This window comes from Narcine bancroftii, chromosome 2 (assembly GCF_036971445.1).
Source record: "Narcine bancroftii isolate sNarBan1 chromosome 2, sNarBan1.hap1, whole genome shotgun sequence".
NCBI lineage: Eukaryota > Metazoa > Chordata > Chondrichthyes > Torpediniformes > Narcinidae > Narcine > Narcine bancroftii.
Window position 1 is genome coordinate 202,032,597 of NC_091470.1, and position 17,584 is coordinate 202,050,180.

Genomic DNA, 17,584 nt, shown 5'->3' on the forward strand with positions numbered 1-17,584 from the left:
GTGAATTGTTTGATTGCACATTTAAAATTGTAGAGCATAGGGGCAAATAAAGGAAAAATGTGTCTTTGTCCCAAACATTATGTGCTTCTATCAAATTTAAATTAAATTTAGATGTAGACACGGTAACAGACCTTTCCACTTCACGGGTCCGTGCCGCCCAATTGACTTACAATCCCAGGTGTGCTATGAAGGGTGGGAGAAAACCGGAGCCCTCGGAGGAAACCCATGTGGACACAGGGAGAACAAACAACGCCAGACAGCATTGGTCCTGATCGCTGGTGCTGTAATGGTGTTGCGCTAACCACACTGGTAATTCCTCCTCATTGTCCGAGGCTCCAGGGGATGAAGTCCTAACCTGTTTCACCTTTCGCCCCTCAAGTCCTAGCCACACAAATCGCTGCAAAAAAAGCAATTTCAGGGGTGGGTTTATTAGTATAAAAATATGGTATCAATATATTTTCCTGCTGACTGAAGCAAAGTGTCAGCGGTTGACAGAAAGAGTGAGATGGTCCAGCAGTAAAGAACAGAACCAGGTTGAGGAAGGGTGGTGGTCCACGGCAATGCTTCCTGACCGTCAGGTCATATCAACTAAAGTGTCGAGGAAGGGTCCCCACCCAACATGCTGGTCAAGCCTCTCTCCCCACGGACGCCACCTGATGGTTTGATACCCTCGTCATTTGCGGCAAATTCCTGTGCCTGCGATCGGTTCGCTTTCTCCAAACTTGCATACACGGTTCCAGCAACGGACAATCCGCACAAGACCGTAGTTCCCCCTGCCACACCAGTGTGTACCTCTCCAGCAAGGTTATTCAAGGCGGGAGCTCACTGCTGATTCTATACCGCCTTCCCTTCAGTACAATGGCTGATGTGTTCTTGAGGCGTTGCAATGCGGTATTAAGTGAGCTACAGAGGCCCAGGTTCAATTCGATCCCAACCTCCATGGGGGGGGGAGTCTGCATTTCTATATGCGTGTGTTTGAGTGTGTGCATGTCCTTGTGTGTGTATGTGTGTGCATGTGCGTGTGGAGGGGCAAAGAAGACAAAAAGGACAGTGGGTGAAAAGATGGGATAATTTGCTGTACAATGGGAATACAGAGGAATCGGTAACAGATATGGGTCTGAGGGAACTGTACCTAAATGCACAAGTGTTAGGAATGATGTAGAGATGACGTTGTGGCCACACTGAGACACGGCTTACTGATTGGGAGTGGAATGTCCGAGGGTACACAGTGTATAGGATAGATCGGCAGGTCCGTAGAGGGGGTGGCCCTGATGATAAGCAATGATATTAAATCACTGGAAAGAAGGGACATAGGGTCAGAAGTGGTAGAATCCATATGGATTGAGCTAAAAAATGGCCAGGGTAAAGGGACCCTATTTGCAGTTATATCCAGGCCCTCAAAGAGCAGCCTTGAAATGGACCACGAGTTAATGCATGTCAGAAGGAGAATGTCAAAATAATTATGGGGGATTTTAACATGAGAGGGGATTGGGAAAGTCAAGATGGGACTGGATCTCAGGAGAGAGTTTGTTGAACGCCCACGGGATGGGTTTTTGGAGCAGCTTGTCTTGGACTGGGTGATGTGTAATGAACCAGAGGTGATTCGGGAACTAAAGGCCATGGAACCCTGAAGGGAGTAGGGCTTGTAACGTGACTGAGGGCAGTTTCAAATTTGAAAAGGAAAAGCTGTTATCAGGTGTGTCAATATTTCAGTGGAACAAAGGGAATTACAGTGGGACGAGAGAAGAATGGGCCCAGGTCGACTGGAAAAGAAAGCGAGATGGAAGGACGGCAGAGCAGAATTTCTGCAAGAAATAGAGAAGGTGCAGGATATAGTCCATGAAAAAATAAAAAATTATGAATGGAAAAATGCGACAAATGTGACCAACGAGAGAGGTTAAGGCTAAAGTAAAAGCAAGGAAGCAAAAATTAGTGGGAAAACAGAGGACTGGGAAACTTCTAAAAACTTGCAGAGAGACCATGAAAGTCATTAGGAAGAAAAACTGAATTATCAAAGGAAGTTGGCAAATAACACACCAAAGGAGACTAAGAGTTTTTTTTAAATAGATGAAGACTAAAAGGCATAGGAGCGATTGAAAATGAAGCTGGAGAAATTATAATGGGTGACAAAGTGAGGGTAGAGGAACTAAATGAGGATTGTGCGTCAGTCTTCACCGAGGACGACATTACCCACATACCTGAGAGTCAGAGGTCTTGGGGAATAGAATTGAGTGCAGTCAGGATTACTAGAGAGAGATAGTGCTTAGTCAGCTGAATGGACTGAAGGTAGACGAGTCTCCCGGACCAAGATGAGGTGTACCCACGGGCTCTGAAGGAGGCGGCTTTGGAGATTGTAGAAGCAACGAAAATGATTTTCCAGAAATCGGTAGGCTCTGGCGCGGTTCCGGAGGACTGGAAGGTCGCAAATGTAGTTCTGCTGCTTAAGAAAGGAGGGAGGAAATTACAGGTCTATTAGTCTGAGGTCAGTAGTTGGAAAGTTATTGGAGTCGATCCTCAAGGACCGAGGTTATGGAATATCTTGAGGTGCATGCCATGACAGGTCCAAGCCAGCGTGGGTTCATGGAGGGAAGATCCTGCCTGACCAACCTAATAGAAGTTTTTGAGGAATTCTCAAGTAGGATGTCCAAGGTGGAGGCTGTGGATGTTGTGTGTTTGGATTTTCAATGAGGTGCCGCATAAGAGGCTGCTTTAATAAGACGAGAGTCCATGGAATTAGAGGAAAGATATTAGACTAGGAGGAGCATTTGCTGATAGGCAGGAAGCAAAGGGTGGGAATAAGGGGATCCTGTTCTGGTGGGTTGCCGGTGACTAGTGGTGTTTCGCAGCGGTCGGTGTGGGGCTGCTTCTTTTAACAATGTATATTGATGATTTAGATTAAGGATTGAATGGTTTTGTGGTGAAGTTTGCAGATGAAACCAAGATAGGCAGTGGAATGGGAAGTGTTGAAGAAACCAAAAGGTTGCAGAGAGACTTGGACAGTTTTGGAGAGTGGGCAAAGGAACGAAAGATGAGAGATCCAATGTTAAGAAAGGTACGGTTGGACATTTTGGATGAGGAAATAAACAGGGAGATTTAGATGGGGAAAAAAAATCAAAATTCTGAAGTGCGAAGGGGCTTGGGGGTCCTCGTGCAGGAAACCCAAAGGGTTAGCCACCAGGTTGGATCGGCAGTAAAGAAAGGGAATAAGAGTAAAGAGGTGATGATGAGACACTATGGGGCCTCCTTTGGAGAACCGTGTGCAGTTTTGGGCCCCTTACCTTAGATGGGATGTAATGATGTTGGAGAGAGAACAGAGAAGATTTACCAGGATGATTCCTGGAATGCAAGGGCTAAAGTATGAGGAACGTTTATTGGCTCATGGACTGTATTCATTGGGGTATAGAAGAATGAGAGGAGATCTCATAGAGATGTTGAAAGGATTGGACAGAGTAGATGTGAATAAGATGTTTCCCTTGGTGGGTGAGTCCAGGGCAAGGGGGCACAGTCTTCAATTGAGAAGGTACCCATTTAAAACAGAGATGAGGAGAAATTTCTTTAGGGTCGTGGATTTGTGGAATTCGTTGCCACATACAGCTGTGGAGGCCTGATCATTGTGGGAGTTTAAGGGGGAGATTGACGGGTATTGAATGAGTCAGGGTATCAAGGGATATGGGAAAAAGGCTGGAATTTGGAACTAGATGTGAGAACAGTTTATCTCAGCGTGGAGCTAGAATCGATGGGCCAAATGGCCTACTTCTGTTCCTTTTATCTTGTGATCTTGTCTGTGTGTGTGTGTTGTGCGCATGTGTGTGTATGTGTGTGCGTGCGAGTTTGTGTGTGCACATGTGTGTGAATGTATGTGTGTGCACACGCATGTGTGCACGAGTCTGCATGTGGAAGTGGGCACATGCATGTGGAGTTTGCACATTCACCCTGTGATCCCGTGGGTTCCCCCGGTCCGGACGCTGCGGTTCCCTTCCATGTCCCTACAACCTGCAAGGAGATCGGGTGGGTTAACTGGCAGCTGTAAACTGCTCCCCCCTGCTCCGGTGTGTGGGTAAGGGGGAGAATCAGGGAGGTGTGAGTTGATGAGAATGGTGGGGGAACAACATGGGATATGTGTAAAGGACGGTTGGTACGGTGAAGAGCATTGAGACACCACAATGTAGCAGTTCCTGCCTGAGTTCAACCCCGACCTGCGACGTTGTCGGTGTGGAGTGCGCATGACCTCACTGGGACTCTGTGGGTCCTCCTGGCACTTCCAAAGTGCTTGTTCCCGTCCTGCACAAAGTTGCAGTTAAAAAGGAACTTCTGTGCCTTGAGGTGCAGTTACGAAGTTAAAGTGGAAGATCTGTCCAGAAATATTTTTTGCAAAGTGTTTTCAAAATATTGCATTCGCAAAGATCTAAAAGCCCTGGACTAACAAGGCAAATGTCATGTCAGTAACAAAGCAAGGATTAAACTCTGTGTTCGTTCCAATCTATCGGAGATGCTGGCAAGAGGATCTTGAAGATATTGCTCCTGTGAACATTTGATTTATTCATGAAAGTGGAAAACGATTCACCGTCTGACATGAGGCTGAGACATTCAGCAGCTTTGGGAGGTGGGTGATCTTATCAAGGCCTTTCTGGACTTCTGCAAGATGCAAAGACCTGGAAATATTTCCAGTGGCCCATTCGATCTGGTCGGAGTGCGCTTGAAAGTATCTCCTGTCCCTTTTTCCATGGAGCCCCGGTCACAGGGAGAAACAGATAGTAAAGGTAGGGGGGGTGAGTTGTTGTTTCAACGAAGGGAAACAATTCCGATTGGCCAACCAGGTGCGCCTCCAATCCCAGATGATCTCCTGTTTGGTCACTCGATCGGCCACTACATTCAGGAAGGACAAATGTCAAAGTACAGGGATTACGATTTGTAGCTGGTCCAGGTATGTGCATCGAGGTGGAAATTCTGGGCAACTTGGTAACCGCCCTATGTCCAAACTTCAATCGGAACCATCCCCTCTTTGCTGTTCAGTGGGGGCAGGAGCGATTCCTCACACAGGAAGTGGAGGGGGTATTGAACCAAGAAGCCGCGGAGGCTTCTGAGCTTCTCCTGAGCCTCGGCAGGGCTGTCAGACACCAGGGTGGGCGCGGTCGTAAACTTGCGCAGCTCCTCCAGGTTGGGGGCCGAATTAGAGGGGAGGCACTTAAACACCTGAGGGAAAGGGTGGGGAGGGGTTGGTGAGAGAGGGAGGCAGACAACATCCCATCAGAGTGGGTCAAACCATCTCATTTGATTTAACAGAACAAGAACCAAGAAGACATCATCAGAATAAAACCATCTCTGAGAAGATCCAACATTTCCACGTTAACTCCAGTAACACTGGACAATGAGGATTTTGCTTCCTGAACACTTTGGGGGTGTATTTTATGGATTTTGGGCTGCTGATCATGAAAATCACCTTAAAAATTTCCTAAAACATAGATATAATCTATTTTTGTGATTTCCTGTCATATTTTAAGTCGACTTCAATCCATGAAGTGCAGTGTGTCGTTGAAAATTCATTTTCTGCATTTGCCCTTGGACATTAGTAGAAAATGGCGACCCTGCTGCAGAGTTGCCACTGGTGTGGACTCGTAGGGAGCAAGGAGTGGAGATACAGCGCTCCCGTGGGATATGACTGCCTAGTCAACTGCTGTCAGTTCCGCAAAGGCTGATGGCAGTTTTACTTAGAATCCCGTGACTGTGATCGGCAGTGGCCACGAGGGGCTGCAGACTCTGGGGGGGGGGGGGGGGACCCGGAGGACTGGCACAGGGCACCAGGAAACGGGGAGACCATCCACCGTCTGAGAAGGAGACGACCCGGGGGGTGGGGACACGGTGACCAGTGAGGGGGGCTCTGCGGCGAAAGACCTACGCGTGCGGTGGGCTGCCGGTGACTTGAGGCAAGGAACCCACGGAGGCTGGGGGCTGCTGGACACTGATGTCGGGAGACTCACGTCAGGCTGCGGATTGCTGGACACTGGCTGGAGGGGGTACCAAGTATCGGAACCAGGATGCGAGGGGGTGCCGAAGGCACTGAAGGGTCGCTGACCGTGTCGGAGGGTCAGATCTGGAGGCAATGGTTTGGACTGGTCTCTGTGAGGCTGCAGAAACACTGGAGGTGAATATACAGACACGGTGACTCTGTGGGGTGGGGGGGGGGTGTGGGGGGGGGTCTCCTTTGCTTCTCTTTTTCTGACTGTAAGAGGAGCTTCCGGCAATTTCTGCTGATGGCGAATCTGTCTTACAGCAGACAAAAGGGCAATTTCATGTAACATGACCCTGATTATTACAATGACAATAAATTGAATCTTGAATCTTGAAACTTCTTCCCTGCTGATCTTGGTGCCATCAGTGACAAACATGATGAAAGGTTTCACTGGGACATTATGTCCGTGGGAAAGTGGTATCAGGGCAACCATCAATGCTGGCCGACTATTGTTGGACACTGACCCGAGAGGCATCAGCTGCTGAGTACAAAGGAAAATCAGCGGCAAAACCTTTTTATGTCAGTTGAACTAACGCAATGTGTCAGCATCATTTTGCGAGTAAAGACGCTAAATTCAACAAAAGTTAATTTCCTGTTTCTCCAACTTCCTATATGATACAGCAAATTGTAATCCCCATTTTTTTTCAGGAAGCAAACTTTCTGAAATATTTGTTGTCCAGTGTAAACCAATAGTCTGGCACCAGGCTGCACTTTCCAATGTTCTGGGGGCATGTTTGTTCTCTGTCTCCCAATGGACCCCTGGTTCCCACAATTTGTCCCCTGCCCCAGATCCCTGGTTCCCATACTCATTTTTTGCAGGTCAAAACTCATACTTAGTGTCTGGAGGAACAGAGGGACCTTGGGGTCCAAATCCGTATATCCCTCAAGGTTGCCGAGCAGGTTGGTTGGATATTTAAGAAGGCCTATGGGACGCTGGGCTTCATTAGTAGGGGGATTAAGTTCAGGAGTCGAGAGGTCATGTTGCAACTCTACAAGTCTCTGGTGAGACCAACACTTGGAGTATTGTGTTCAGTTCTGGTCACCTCATTACAGGAAGGATGTGAAAGCTGTGGTGAGGGGGCAGAGGAGATTCACCAAGATGTTTCCTGGATTGTCGGACAAGTCTTATGAGTTAAGGTTAGCAGAGGTTGGCTTTTTTCTTTGGAGCGTAGAAGGATGAGAGGAGACTTAATAGAGGTCTGTAAGTTTCTGAGAGGTGTGGATAGGGGAGATGGCCAGCACCTGTTTCCCAGGGCGAGAATAGCCAACATCAGAGGACATCTGTACAAAGTGAAGGGAGGGAAGTTTAGAGAAAGACATCAGGGGTAAGTTTTTAATTACAAAGAGTTGTGGGGGCCTGGAATGTCTTGCCAGGCAGGGGTAGAGGTGGAGACTGGAACATTAGGGGCATTTAAGAGACTCTTAGATGGGCACATGGATGGAAGGAAAAAAGAGGGTTATGGGGTAGGGAGGGATTAGTGTTTTTTGGGTTGGTTTATTTATATAGGTCATCAAAACATCAAGGGCTGAAGGGCCTGGACTGTACTGTAGTGTTCCATCCCTAAACACCTGGTTCCCCCACTTCCCATCCTCCCATCCTCACACCCCTGGTTCCCATCCCCACACCCTTGGTTCCCCCACTCCCATCCCTACATCCCTAGTTCCCCCACTCCATATTCCTACACCCCTGATTCCCCCACTCCTATCGCTACATCCTTAGTTCCCCCACTCCCCACACCCCTGGTTCCCCCACTCCCCATCCCCACACCCCTGGTTCCCATCCCCACATTCCTGGTCCCCCCACTGCCCACTGAAACACTGTGGCCTCAGTATTCCCATTGCCGTGTGGAATGGGAGAGCAAGAATGGAACCCACCTGGTCATAAATCGCTGCATTTGTCGTGGCCGTTGCGTTCCAGATCTCCTGAAAACACCGATCACTGATCGGATCCTGAACACCTTCCATTTCATCATCAGACAGCCCCAGGTGTATCCTGTAGGAAATGAGAGTTATTAATAACCATAAAGTTTTGGGCGAATGTGAAAATTGGGGTGACTAGACTTGGCATTGTGCCAAGAGACCATAAAACCCTGGAGCAGAAATAGGCCATTCTTCCCATTGAGTCTGCCCTGCCATTTAATCATGAGCTGATACATTTTCCCATTCAGCCTCACTGCCCGGCCTTCTCCCCATAACCTTCGATGCCCTGGCTAATCAAGAACCTGTCAATCTCTGCCTTAAATACACCCAACAACCCAACCTCCACAACTGCCTGGGGCAAAAATTTCCACCCATTCACCGCCCTCTGGCTGAAGAAATTCCTCCAGATCTGTTCGAAGTTGTGCCCTCTTGTCAAAGACTCTTCCACCGTGGGGAACAACCTTTCTACATCTACTCTGTCCACACCTTTCAACGTTCAAAATGCTTCAATGAGATCCCCCCCTCATTCTCCTAAATTCAACCAAGTCCAGGCCAAGAGTTGTCAAACGCGCCTCATATATCCCTTTCAATCCCAGAATCCTCCTTGTGAACCTCCTCTGAACCCCCTCCACCATCAGCACACCTTTTCTTAAACAACACGCCAAACCTGCTCACCATACTCCACGTGGGGTCTCACCAGAGCCTTATAAAGCCTCAACATCACATCCCTGCTCTTCTACTCCTCATGAGCATTTGCCTTCACCACCACCGACTCCACCTGCAAGTTTCCCTTCAGGCCGTCCTGCACGCAGACCCCCAGGACCCTTTGCATCAATTTTAAATTCAACTAAATTTAGATGAACACCACAGTGACAGGCCCTTTAGCCCACGAGTCCGTGCCACCCAATTACACCCAACTGACCTAAAATCCCAGTGCATTACGAAAGGTGAGAGGCCTTGAGGACACAGAGACGCACAAACACCTAACAGACAGTGCTGGATTTGAAGCCCGGACCCGATCGCAAGCGCTGTAACTGCATTTCACTAACCGCTACATGAGCTGTGCCGCCCCATTTAAAAAATATTCTGCCCGTTTCATTTTTATTCTCCCAAAGTGCACGACCGTACACTTTCCCATATTTCATTTGCCACCTCTCTGCCTGTTCTCCTAATCAGTCGAAGTCCTTCTGCACCGTCCATGTTTCCTCGACACTACTTGGTTCCTCACCCCACTCTTGGAGACCAACCTTCCCAAATACAGTCGTTTCCCCCCCCCCCACCACCCAAAGTTGGTTGGGTGGAAGCAGTGACTACAGAATGTTATATTCCTGCGTTGCACCAGAGAACCGTACTCCAGACAGGTGGCTCTGGAACGGTGAGGATCACAGTCAGTGTGAGGCCCAGACATGAACCAGCCTCCTGCCCCTGTTATGGGGATTGAATGATCCTACATCATGTGCAGTGAAATACAGTCATAAGCTTTGTCTTGAGTACTATCCTGGCAAGTCCAACCAGGCGGAACGATTAGCGTAGCCGAGGTTTGAAACTGGCACTGTCTGTAAGGAGTTTGTACGCTCTCCCTGTGTCTGCATGGGTTTCCTCCAGAGGCTCCAGTTTCCTCCCACCCTTCAAAACGTACCGGGGGTTATAGGTCAATTTCAGGTAATCGTGGACCGAAAAATCCTGTGTGTCTAAAAACAACAGTTAGGACAAATGAATAAATCGCAGTGTGGGGAGCAGTTTTATGGCAGTCGAATCAGGGGAGGCGGTAGGAGTGGAAGGGAGGGGATGGGAGTAGATGGAAGGGAGGAGAGTGGAAGGGAAGGGGAGGAGGCATGTGATGGTCAGAGCCATGTTCAAAACCATTTCCCGTGGTCCTGGGCAGAGCAGTTCCCTTCCCACGCAGTGGAGTTCCTGATAAAAGTTGGGGAGAGGCCTGGGGATCCTTTTCCAGGATTTCTTCAGTCTTGCCAAGAAGGGAAGATCGTTGTAGTGGCAGAAGAGGGCACGAGAAGAAGCAAGGATGGTTCCCTGAGGAACACTGGCCGTGTTCTCTCCCACAACTCCTCACTTCCATTCGAGTCACGCACCCAGCCGCAGCACAAAGTTCCGCCTGATCCTTAGCAACTTTGCAAAGATTCCTGTGGTCAAGCGGAGGTTCACCCTTTCTACCTCGTCTATCTAGATAGGGTGAGGAAGTTTTCTTTAGCATGCAACCCAGTGAATCAGCCCATGCATAGACAGTGCGCAGACAACAATTGGTTCAGCACAGGTTTATCAGGAGTCCGATATCAGAGAACATTTCAGCACAGCCTAGAACCTTCAGTCCATGATACAAACCTCACACACATCACCCCTCAATTTTCCTTCCATCCATGGGCTTGTCTAAGAGTCTCTTAAATTTGCCCTATTGTACCAGGCTCCACCACCACTGGCAAGGCATTCCAGGCACCCACAACTCTTGCTAATGTCTCCCCTAAATTAATTCTTTTAAAAATGTTAAAGTGGACATACAGCATGGTAACAGAACCTTTCGGCCCGTGCCACCCAATTGACCTACACTCCCCAGCAGGTTTTTAGATGGTGGGAGGAAACTGGAGCCCCCAGTGAAAACCCACACAGACACGGGGAGAACTTACAAACGCCTTACAAACGGCACAGGATTCGGGCCCCGGTCCTGATTCCTGGTGCTGTAACAGCATTGTGCTAACCGCTACGCTAAGCGAGCCATCCACCTTCCTCCCCTCCCCTTTAAACCGGTGTCCGCTGGTATCTACAACCTTGGGAAAATGGTGCTGGCTGTCCGCCCTATTGATGCCTTTCATAATCTTGTTGACCTCTGTTAAGTTTCCTCTCATCTTTCGAGGCTCCAAAGAGAAAAGCCCCCGCTTTGCTAACCTTGACTTGTGAGACAAGTTCTCCAACATCCTGGAGAATCTCCTCTGCACTCTCTCCATAGCTTCCCCATCCTTCCTGTAATGAAGCGACCAGACCTGAACATGGAAAAGAATGTGTTCGAGCGAGATCTCAGCCTCATGAACCTCCTTCCTGACGGGCTGAAGGTGAAGAGAGGGGGGTGGGGGGGAGGTTTGGGTGGGGTGAGGGCTCTTGCTACCTGCCAGTAACTCTTGATGTTAAGTCCCCAGAACGGAGATGGGAGTTACTGGACGTACTTGAAGCAGTGTTGGCGCAGACTGAGGGCGAACTGCCCGGCCTGATACTCCTGGCCGTCCATGACGGACGACACCATCTGACTGCCTTCGACCAGGACCGCCATCTCGCTGTCTCGTTTACCCAGCATGCTCCGGTCGTTGATGTTCGCTGAACCTATCAGAGGACAAAACCCAAGGTTAGCGTTGGCGAAGGGGACATGGCAGGGATGGAACACCAACCTTCCATACAGCGTGCAATTGGTACTGGAGAAACTCAGCAGGTCCATCACGCAGCATCCACAGGGAGTGAAGGGAGACCAACAGTTCAGGCCTGGGCCCGTTGTCAGGTTTACCTACCTCTGGCAGTGGTGAGGAAGGGTGGAATCCCGGCTGGATGAACACCAATAAACCCACAGAACACAACCGCACAGAAACAGGGCCCTCTGCCCAATTAACCTGTGTTCAACTATTATCCTGCCTTTGGGACATTGGGGGCAATGGGAGCACTCAAAGGGGGTGTGATGTGCAAAGTCCACACCAACAGTAGTGGAGGTGGGGATCAAATGTGAGGGGGGATTGGGCGCCGTGGCTGCAGCACTCACATCAAACACACACCTCCACACATTGCGCGCGCGCACGCACATATACACACACACACACCCCTACACTCCTACCCACACACACACACCCACACCCATACACACAGAGTGCCAGAAGCTGGGATCGAACCTTCGACTCCGTGTCCATAAGGTAGCGAATCTATCTACTGTACCACAAGACACCCACCACATCGTGACCCACGAGCCGGCCAAACAATGTCCCCCTTCACATCCAAACCTGATCCCGGTTTCAACATTGTTGACGAACCCCATTTTTTGGGGAGTTTCTGGGTGCTAGTGGCATGGGAAGCCACAGATTAAATCTTGCATGAGGTGGGGGGGGGGGTGGAGTTCGGGCCAGAGGAAGACGAGGGAAGTTTCTCACCTATGATCACCCGTCGATCGTCGGCGATCAACATCTTACTGTGGATGTAGATCAGCTCTGTCACCAGCGTGCCGCTGAGCTCTGCCTGTGTCCTCAGCCCAGAGAAGGTGATGTAGTTCACCCATTCATCTCCCACTGGAACAAGAAGGGGGGGGGGGAGTTCACACCAGGGTCGAAAACAATCCCCGTTAACACCGACTCAAAACTGCCTTCCACCATGGACCAGGCTCCGCTGTTGAAGATGGGGGCCAGGGTAGGACACAAACGTGTGATGTAGGAGTCTGGCGAGACCACACTTGGCATATTGTGGACAATTCTGGCTGCCTTTACTGCCTTTATGGAGGTGTTGGAGAAGCTTCAGAGAAGATTTACCAGAATGATGCCAGGAATGAAAGGGTTAGTATAAGAGGAATGATTGTCGGCTCTGGGTCTGTACTCGTTGGGAGTACAGAAGGTTGAGGGGTGCGGGGGAACCTCACAGAGACATTTTGAAAGGCCTGGACAGAGTAGATGTGGCAAAAATGCTTCCCGTGGTTAGGGAGTCCAGGACAAGAGGGCACAACTTCAGGACAAATTAAAACAGAGATGTGGGGAATTTTCTTTTCCCAGAGGGTCATGAATCTGTGGAAGTGAGATAGTTGGGTGTATTTAAGACAGAGATTGACAGGGCATCGAGGGTTACGGGGAGAAGGCCAGGGAGTGGGTCTGAGTGGGAGGATGGTTAAGTGACAGAATAGACCCGATGGGCCAATTGGCTGACTTCTGCTCTTACACTTTGCACTGGGAGAAACTAAGCAGGCCACGATGTGCCATGGGAGGTAAAAGAAGCAAGTAAAGTCTGCAGGTAGAAGTAAAAAACACGAGGCTGGAGAAACTCAACTGGTCAAACGACAGCAAAGATTAAGATAGAGAACCAACGTTTCAGGGTTGAGCAAAATGTCGTTATGGGCCCGAACAAAATGGTGGGAGGTTGGAGGGTCAGGGGGAGGAGCACAGTCCCACGGGCAGCAGGTAATAGGTGGAGAAGGAAGGGAGGTTGGTAAACAGGGGGAGGGGAAGATGGCACTTTGAATGGGGAGGGAAGGCGGTAGAAAGCTGGAGGAAAGAAGAGAGGGAGAACGGGGAGTGGGCCGGCAGGAATTGGAGAAGCCAACGTTAATGCCATCTGGTTGGAGAGGGCCCAGACAGAAAATCAAGTGTTGCTCCTCCGATTTACAGGTGGTCTTGGTGGGACAGTACATGTGGCCACGGACAGGCAGGTCGGCACGGGGAATTGATCCCTGTCACTGGTGCAGATGAAGTGAAGGGGATCAGCGAAGCAATCTACCAGTTTGCGCCTGGTCTCTCCAACGGCAGAGCAGATGACTCCCGCGGAGTAAAAGGCAGTTGGTATAAAACAGGCAGGTTCCTGAAATGAACGGATGAGGGTGTGAGGGCGGAAGGGGTAGGGAGAGGAGCTCGGGCTGACATAGAAAAGGGGATGGGGGAGAATACAGGAGGGAAAGTTGAGGGGCGTCAACCTAGATGTGGAGGAATGTCTTCAGCCAGAAGGGGGTGAATCTGTAGAATTTGTTGCCACAGGCAGTTGTGGAGGCCGGGCCATTGGGTGTATTTAAGGCAGTTCTAGATTAGCCAGGGCATCTGAGGTTAAGGGGAGAAGGCTGGGCAGTGGGGAAATGGATCAGCTCATGATTAAATAGCGGGGTAGACATGATGAGCTGAATGGCTTATGGAGGGGGGGGCAGAGGAACACATTGGGGAGGAAAAGGTGGAAGGGAATGGAAAAGGTGGAAGGGGATGGAAAAGCGGTTGCCTCATGACAGGAAGGATGTGGAAGCTCTGAAGAGGAGGCAGAGGAGATGGACCAGGATTGGAGAACAAGACTCATGGGGGCAGAGCTGGGACTTTTCTCTTTGGAGCATAAAAGGATGAGAGGAGACTTGATCAAGGTCGACTGCAGAGGCAGCACCGTTTCCCCAAGGTGGGAGTAGCAAACACCAAAGTGAAGAGAGGAAAGTTGAGGGGAGATGTTAGGGGTACAGTTTTTTTTTTTTTTTTTTACACAGAAAGTTGTGGGTTGCAAGGATTGTGGTGGAGGTTGGAACCCGACCCAGCCCTCATCGAGGGCTCAGTAGTGGAGAGAGCCAAGAACTTCAAATTCCTGGGGATCTCCGAGGATCTGTCCTGGAGCCTCCATGTTGATACAATCACAAAGAAGGCTCGTCTAGCGGCTATACTGTGTGAGGTGTCTGAGGAGATTTGCTACATCACCGAAGACTCTCGTAAACTTCTCCAGGTGGAGAGCATTCTGGCTGGTTGCATCCCTGCCTGGTGGAGAGGCGCCAACTCTCAGGACAAGAATAAACTCTAGAGGGTTATTAACTCAGCCTGCGGCATCACGGGCACCGGACTTCTCTCCATCGAGGACATCTACATGAAGCAGTGTCTTAAAAAAGCAGCCTCTACCCTCAAAGACCCCCACCACCACCCAGGCCATGCCCTCTTCACTCTGCTACCATCAGGGAGGAGGTCCAGAAGTCTGAAGACGAGCACCCAGCGGCACAAGGGTGGCTTCTTCCCCTCCGCCATCAGATTCCCGAACAGACAACGACGCCCAGACATGGCCTCAGTCTCTCCTTTGCACTCATTTATTAATGTAATTTAGAGCACTGTGAAGCTGCCACAGAACCATTAATTTTTATGACGTGTTCATGACAGTAAATTCTGATTCGCATTTTCTGAACTTTGCCTCAACCTAAATTGATCCTGACTTTGTGTGCTTGCAACACCATGGGCTGAATGGCCTGTACTGTTCTACATTTTAAACCTCCTCCAGCAAAACTAGGGAACTGGTTATGGACTTCAGGACGGGGAAATCGGCCGACAGTAGGGAAACAAAAAAAAACACTTACTCTTTTTTTTCAGACGCTCGACTATTGAGTATTCACCCCTGCACATGGACCTGGATGGAGAGCGAATCGCAGCAATGAGGTTATTCAGAAGTAAAACACAGTGAATGGTTGTCCGACACAAGCCCACCCCGGGGAGGTGAGTTGGCCACTGTAAGTGACCATTCCACCCAGGAGAATCAAAATTGAAAGTCTGTAGTCAATGAGAGAGAGAGAGAGAGAGAGAGAGAGAGAGAGAGAGAGAGAGAGAGAGAGAGAGAGAGAGAGAGAGATAGAGAGAGAGGGAGAGCGTTAGTGCAGAAGGTGTTTGCTCCGTCTGCTTTCAATGGTCAGGTCATCCTGATGCCATCAGGGCTCTGTGATTTGTAAGGGATTGCTTAAGGTGGGGTGTGGGTGGGAAGGGAAGGTTGAGAATCACTGCTCTAGATCCGATTGTTACTGAAATCTTTTGCTTAAGAAAAAATTCCTATTGGTCTATTTCCTTTGGAGTTCTGAAACCGTGCACATAATGAGTCCACGAGGGACGATTAAAACAGTGGTTTTCTTCTCACCCACGTCCCACCTGAAGCAACCCAATACAGGGATTGTAGGTCAAATGGGTGTAATTGGGTGGCACGGGCTTGTGGGCAGAAAGGGTGTCCGTCTAAATCAAATTTAGAACAAGCATTTTGTGTTGTTATTCTATAACAAAAGAGGGATCTTGAATCTTGACCCTGAAATATATTCCTACTGAGGAACTGGCTGGTTCTTACACAAACAGAGAAAACCCACTGCCTGAACTTGTTGAATATACAGCAGGGAATAAGTCGATGAATTTTGCTGCCACGCACACAGCAGTAATCTTGCATCTTGAAAATGTGTCAAGGCTGGACATGGGATGAGTGAGAGCACATTCAGGGTGCTGTGTGCAGTTCTGGCCGTCTGGTGGCAGGAAGGGTGTCAGTGAGCTGGAAAGGGTGAGATGTTACTGGGTCTGGAGAGTCTGGGATAAACTGGGACCTTTGATGGAGGCTTTATGGTCTCAGAGGATGGGGTGCAGAAGTAGAGGGCATAGGTTGAGGGAAGGTCTACCAAGAATGCTCCTGGCCGCTGTATCACGGTGTGGGTACTGATGCCGCAGAGAAATAGATTGGAGGTCAATCCACAGGACCATAAGAGAGGGTTTCCCTCCCCTCCATCGACGTGATCGACTGGGATCGTTGTCTGAAGAGGACGTGCAAATTCATTGAGGACCCCCTTCCACTCCCGCACACGGCATCTTTTAGCTGCTCCTGTCGGGGAAGAGATCCAGGAGGATCAGAGCCAGGACCACCAGGCTGAGGAACAGCTTCTTCCCACGTGCAGCGAGAATGCTGGACGACCAAAGGAACTGCTCACAATGACCGTCTGAGACTCTCGTATTCATGAAACAATATTTATTTGTGTAGATAAAATATTTGTCCTGTTGGTCTGTGTGATGTCTGGTTGTGTGTCTGCGTGTTTTGCACCGAGGACCAGAGAACGCTGTTTCATGGGGTTGTACTTGTACAATTGGCTGACAAAAACTTGACTTGACTTGGAAAGATGTGAAAGTGGCCTAAATGGAAATTATTTTTTGCACGGGCTATTTTGTTTCACTGTTGCACTGCCCGCTGTACACAAGAGCAGGTTGACTAGCCTGGATAGCAGGCAAAACAAAGGTTTTCACTATATCTCAGTGCAGGTGGCAGTAAATAATTTAACAGATGGAACTCCAAACCATTGTGTGGCAATGACTGACAAGGGTCGGAGAGAGTTCAGGAGGAGTGGCTGGTAAAAGTGGACCGGACTCAACGTTGCGCATTAACGAAAGCCACGCCCCGGGTACGCATACCGGAATGTGAAATGCAGGATAGTCTGGATGGCGTTCCCTCCGCCCGTGGACAGGTCTCCTTCGAATCCAGGCAGCAGCGGAACAACCACGTAGACACGGTAAATCTGCTTTTCCCTGTAAAAGTCGGGGGGGGGGGGGAATGGTCTTTGTGAAAGCGAGCTGGGGTTGCCGGCGTTAAGAGAGACAGCATGGAAACAGGCCTATCTCGTCCGTGCTAGCCCCAGGGACAGCAGGTAAGCAGGCCCATTGAATCAGTGCTAGATTGACACACACACACAGACCAGACACACACACACACACCCACATCCATGCGCACACACACACCCACACCCATGCGCACACACACACACACACAAACCAAACACACACCCACACCCACAGACCAGACACACACCCACACACTCACAAACCAGATACCCACACATACACACACACCCACAGACCAAACACACACACACCCACACAGACCAAACACACACACACACACACACAAACACACCCTCAGACCAAACACACACCCACACCCACACACCTCCTGCCACACACATCGCCCATATTCCCACACCCACACACACCCATCGCCCACACTCCCACACACACACACACAATGGTAATATTTTAATGACATGTGGGTATGGATGGTTTCCTAAATTTCTAAACTGTTGAAGGTTTGTATGAGCAAAGACACATGTTGCTCAGGTTAGCAACTTGTCTAGCAAGGACCAGAAGGGTTTGATTCTATGCCACACCACTCCAA

At 49.6% G+C, this 17,584-nt stretch overlaps 1 protein-coding gene across 4 annotated transcripts in view; it reads right to left on the bottom strand.

Annotated features, from left to right (window-relative positions):
- Nucleotides 1-409: 409 nt before the first annotated feature.
- LOC138755003 (phospholipase D1-like) overlaps nt 410-17,584 on the bottom strand; it is a 73,498-nt gene continuing 56,323 nt past the window's right edge. For all 4 annotated transcript variants that reach the window (XM_069920130.1, XM_069920131.1, XM_069920133.1 and 1 more), the window contains 6 exons: nt 16,828-16,941; nt 14,979-15,028; nt 12,067-12,201; nt 11,104-11,257; nt 7,886-8,003; nt 410-5,193 (listed from right to left, as the gene is read on the bottom strand). In XM_069920130.1, coding sequence (XP_069776231.1) covers nt 4,969-5,193; nt 7,886-8,003; nt 11,104-11,257; nt 12,067-12,201; nt 14,979-15,028; nt 16,828-16,941 — 796 coding nt within the window. In that variant the 3' untranslated portion in view covers nt 410-4,968. The remainder of the gene's footprint in view (nt 5,194-7,885; nt 8,004-11,103; nt 11,258-12,066; nt 12,202-14,978; nt 15,029-16,827; nt 16,942-17,584) is intronic.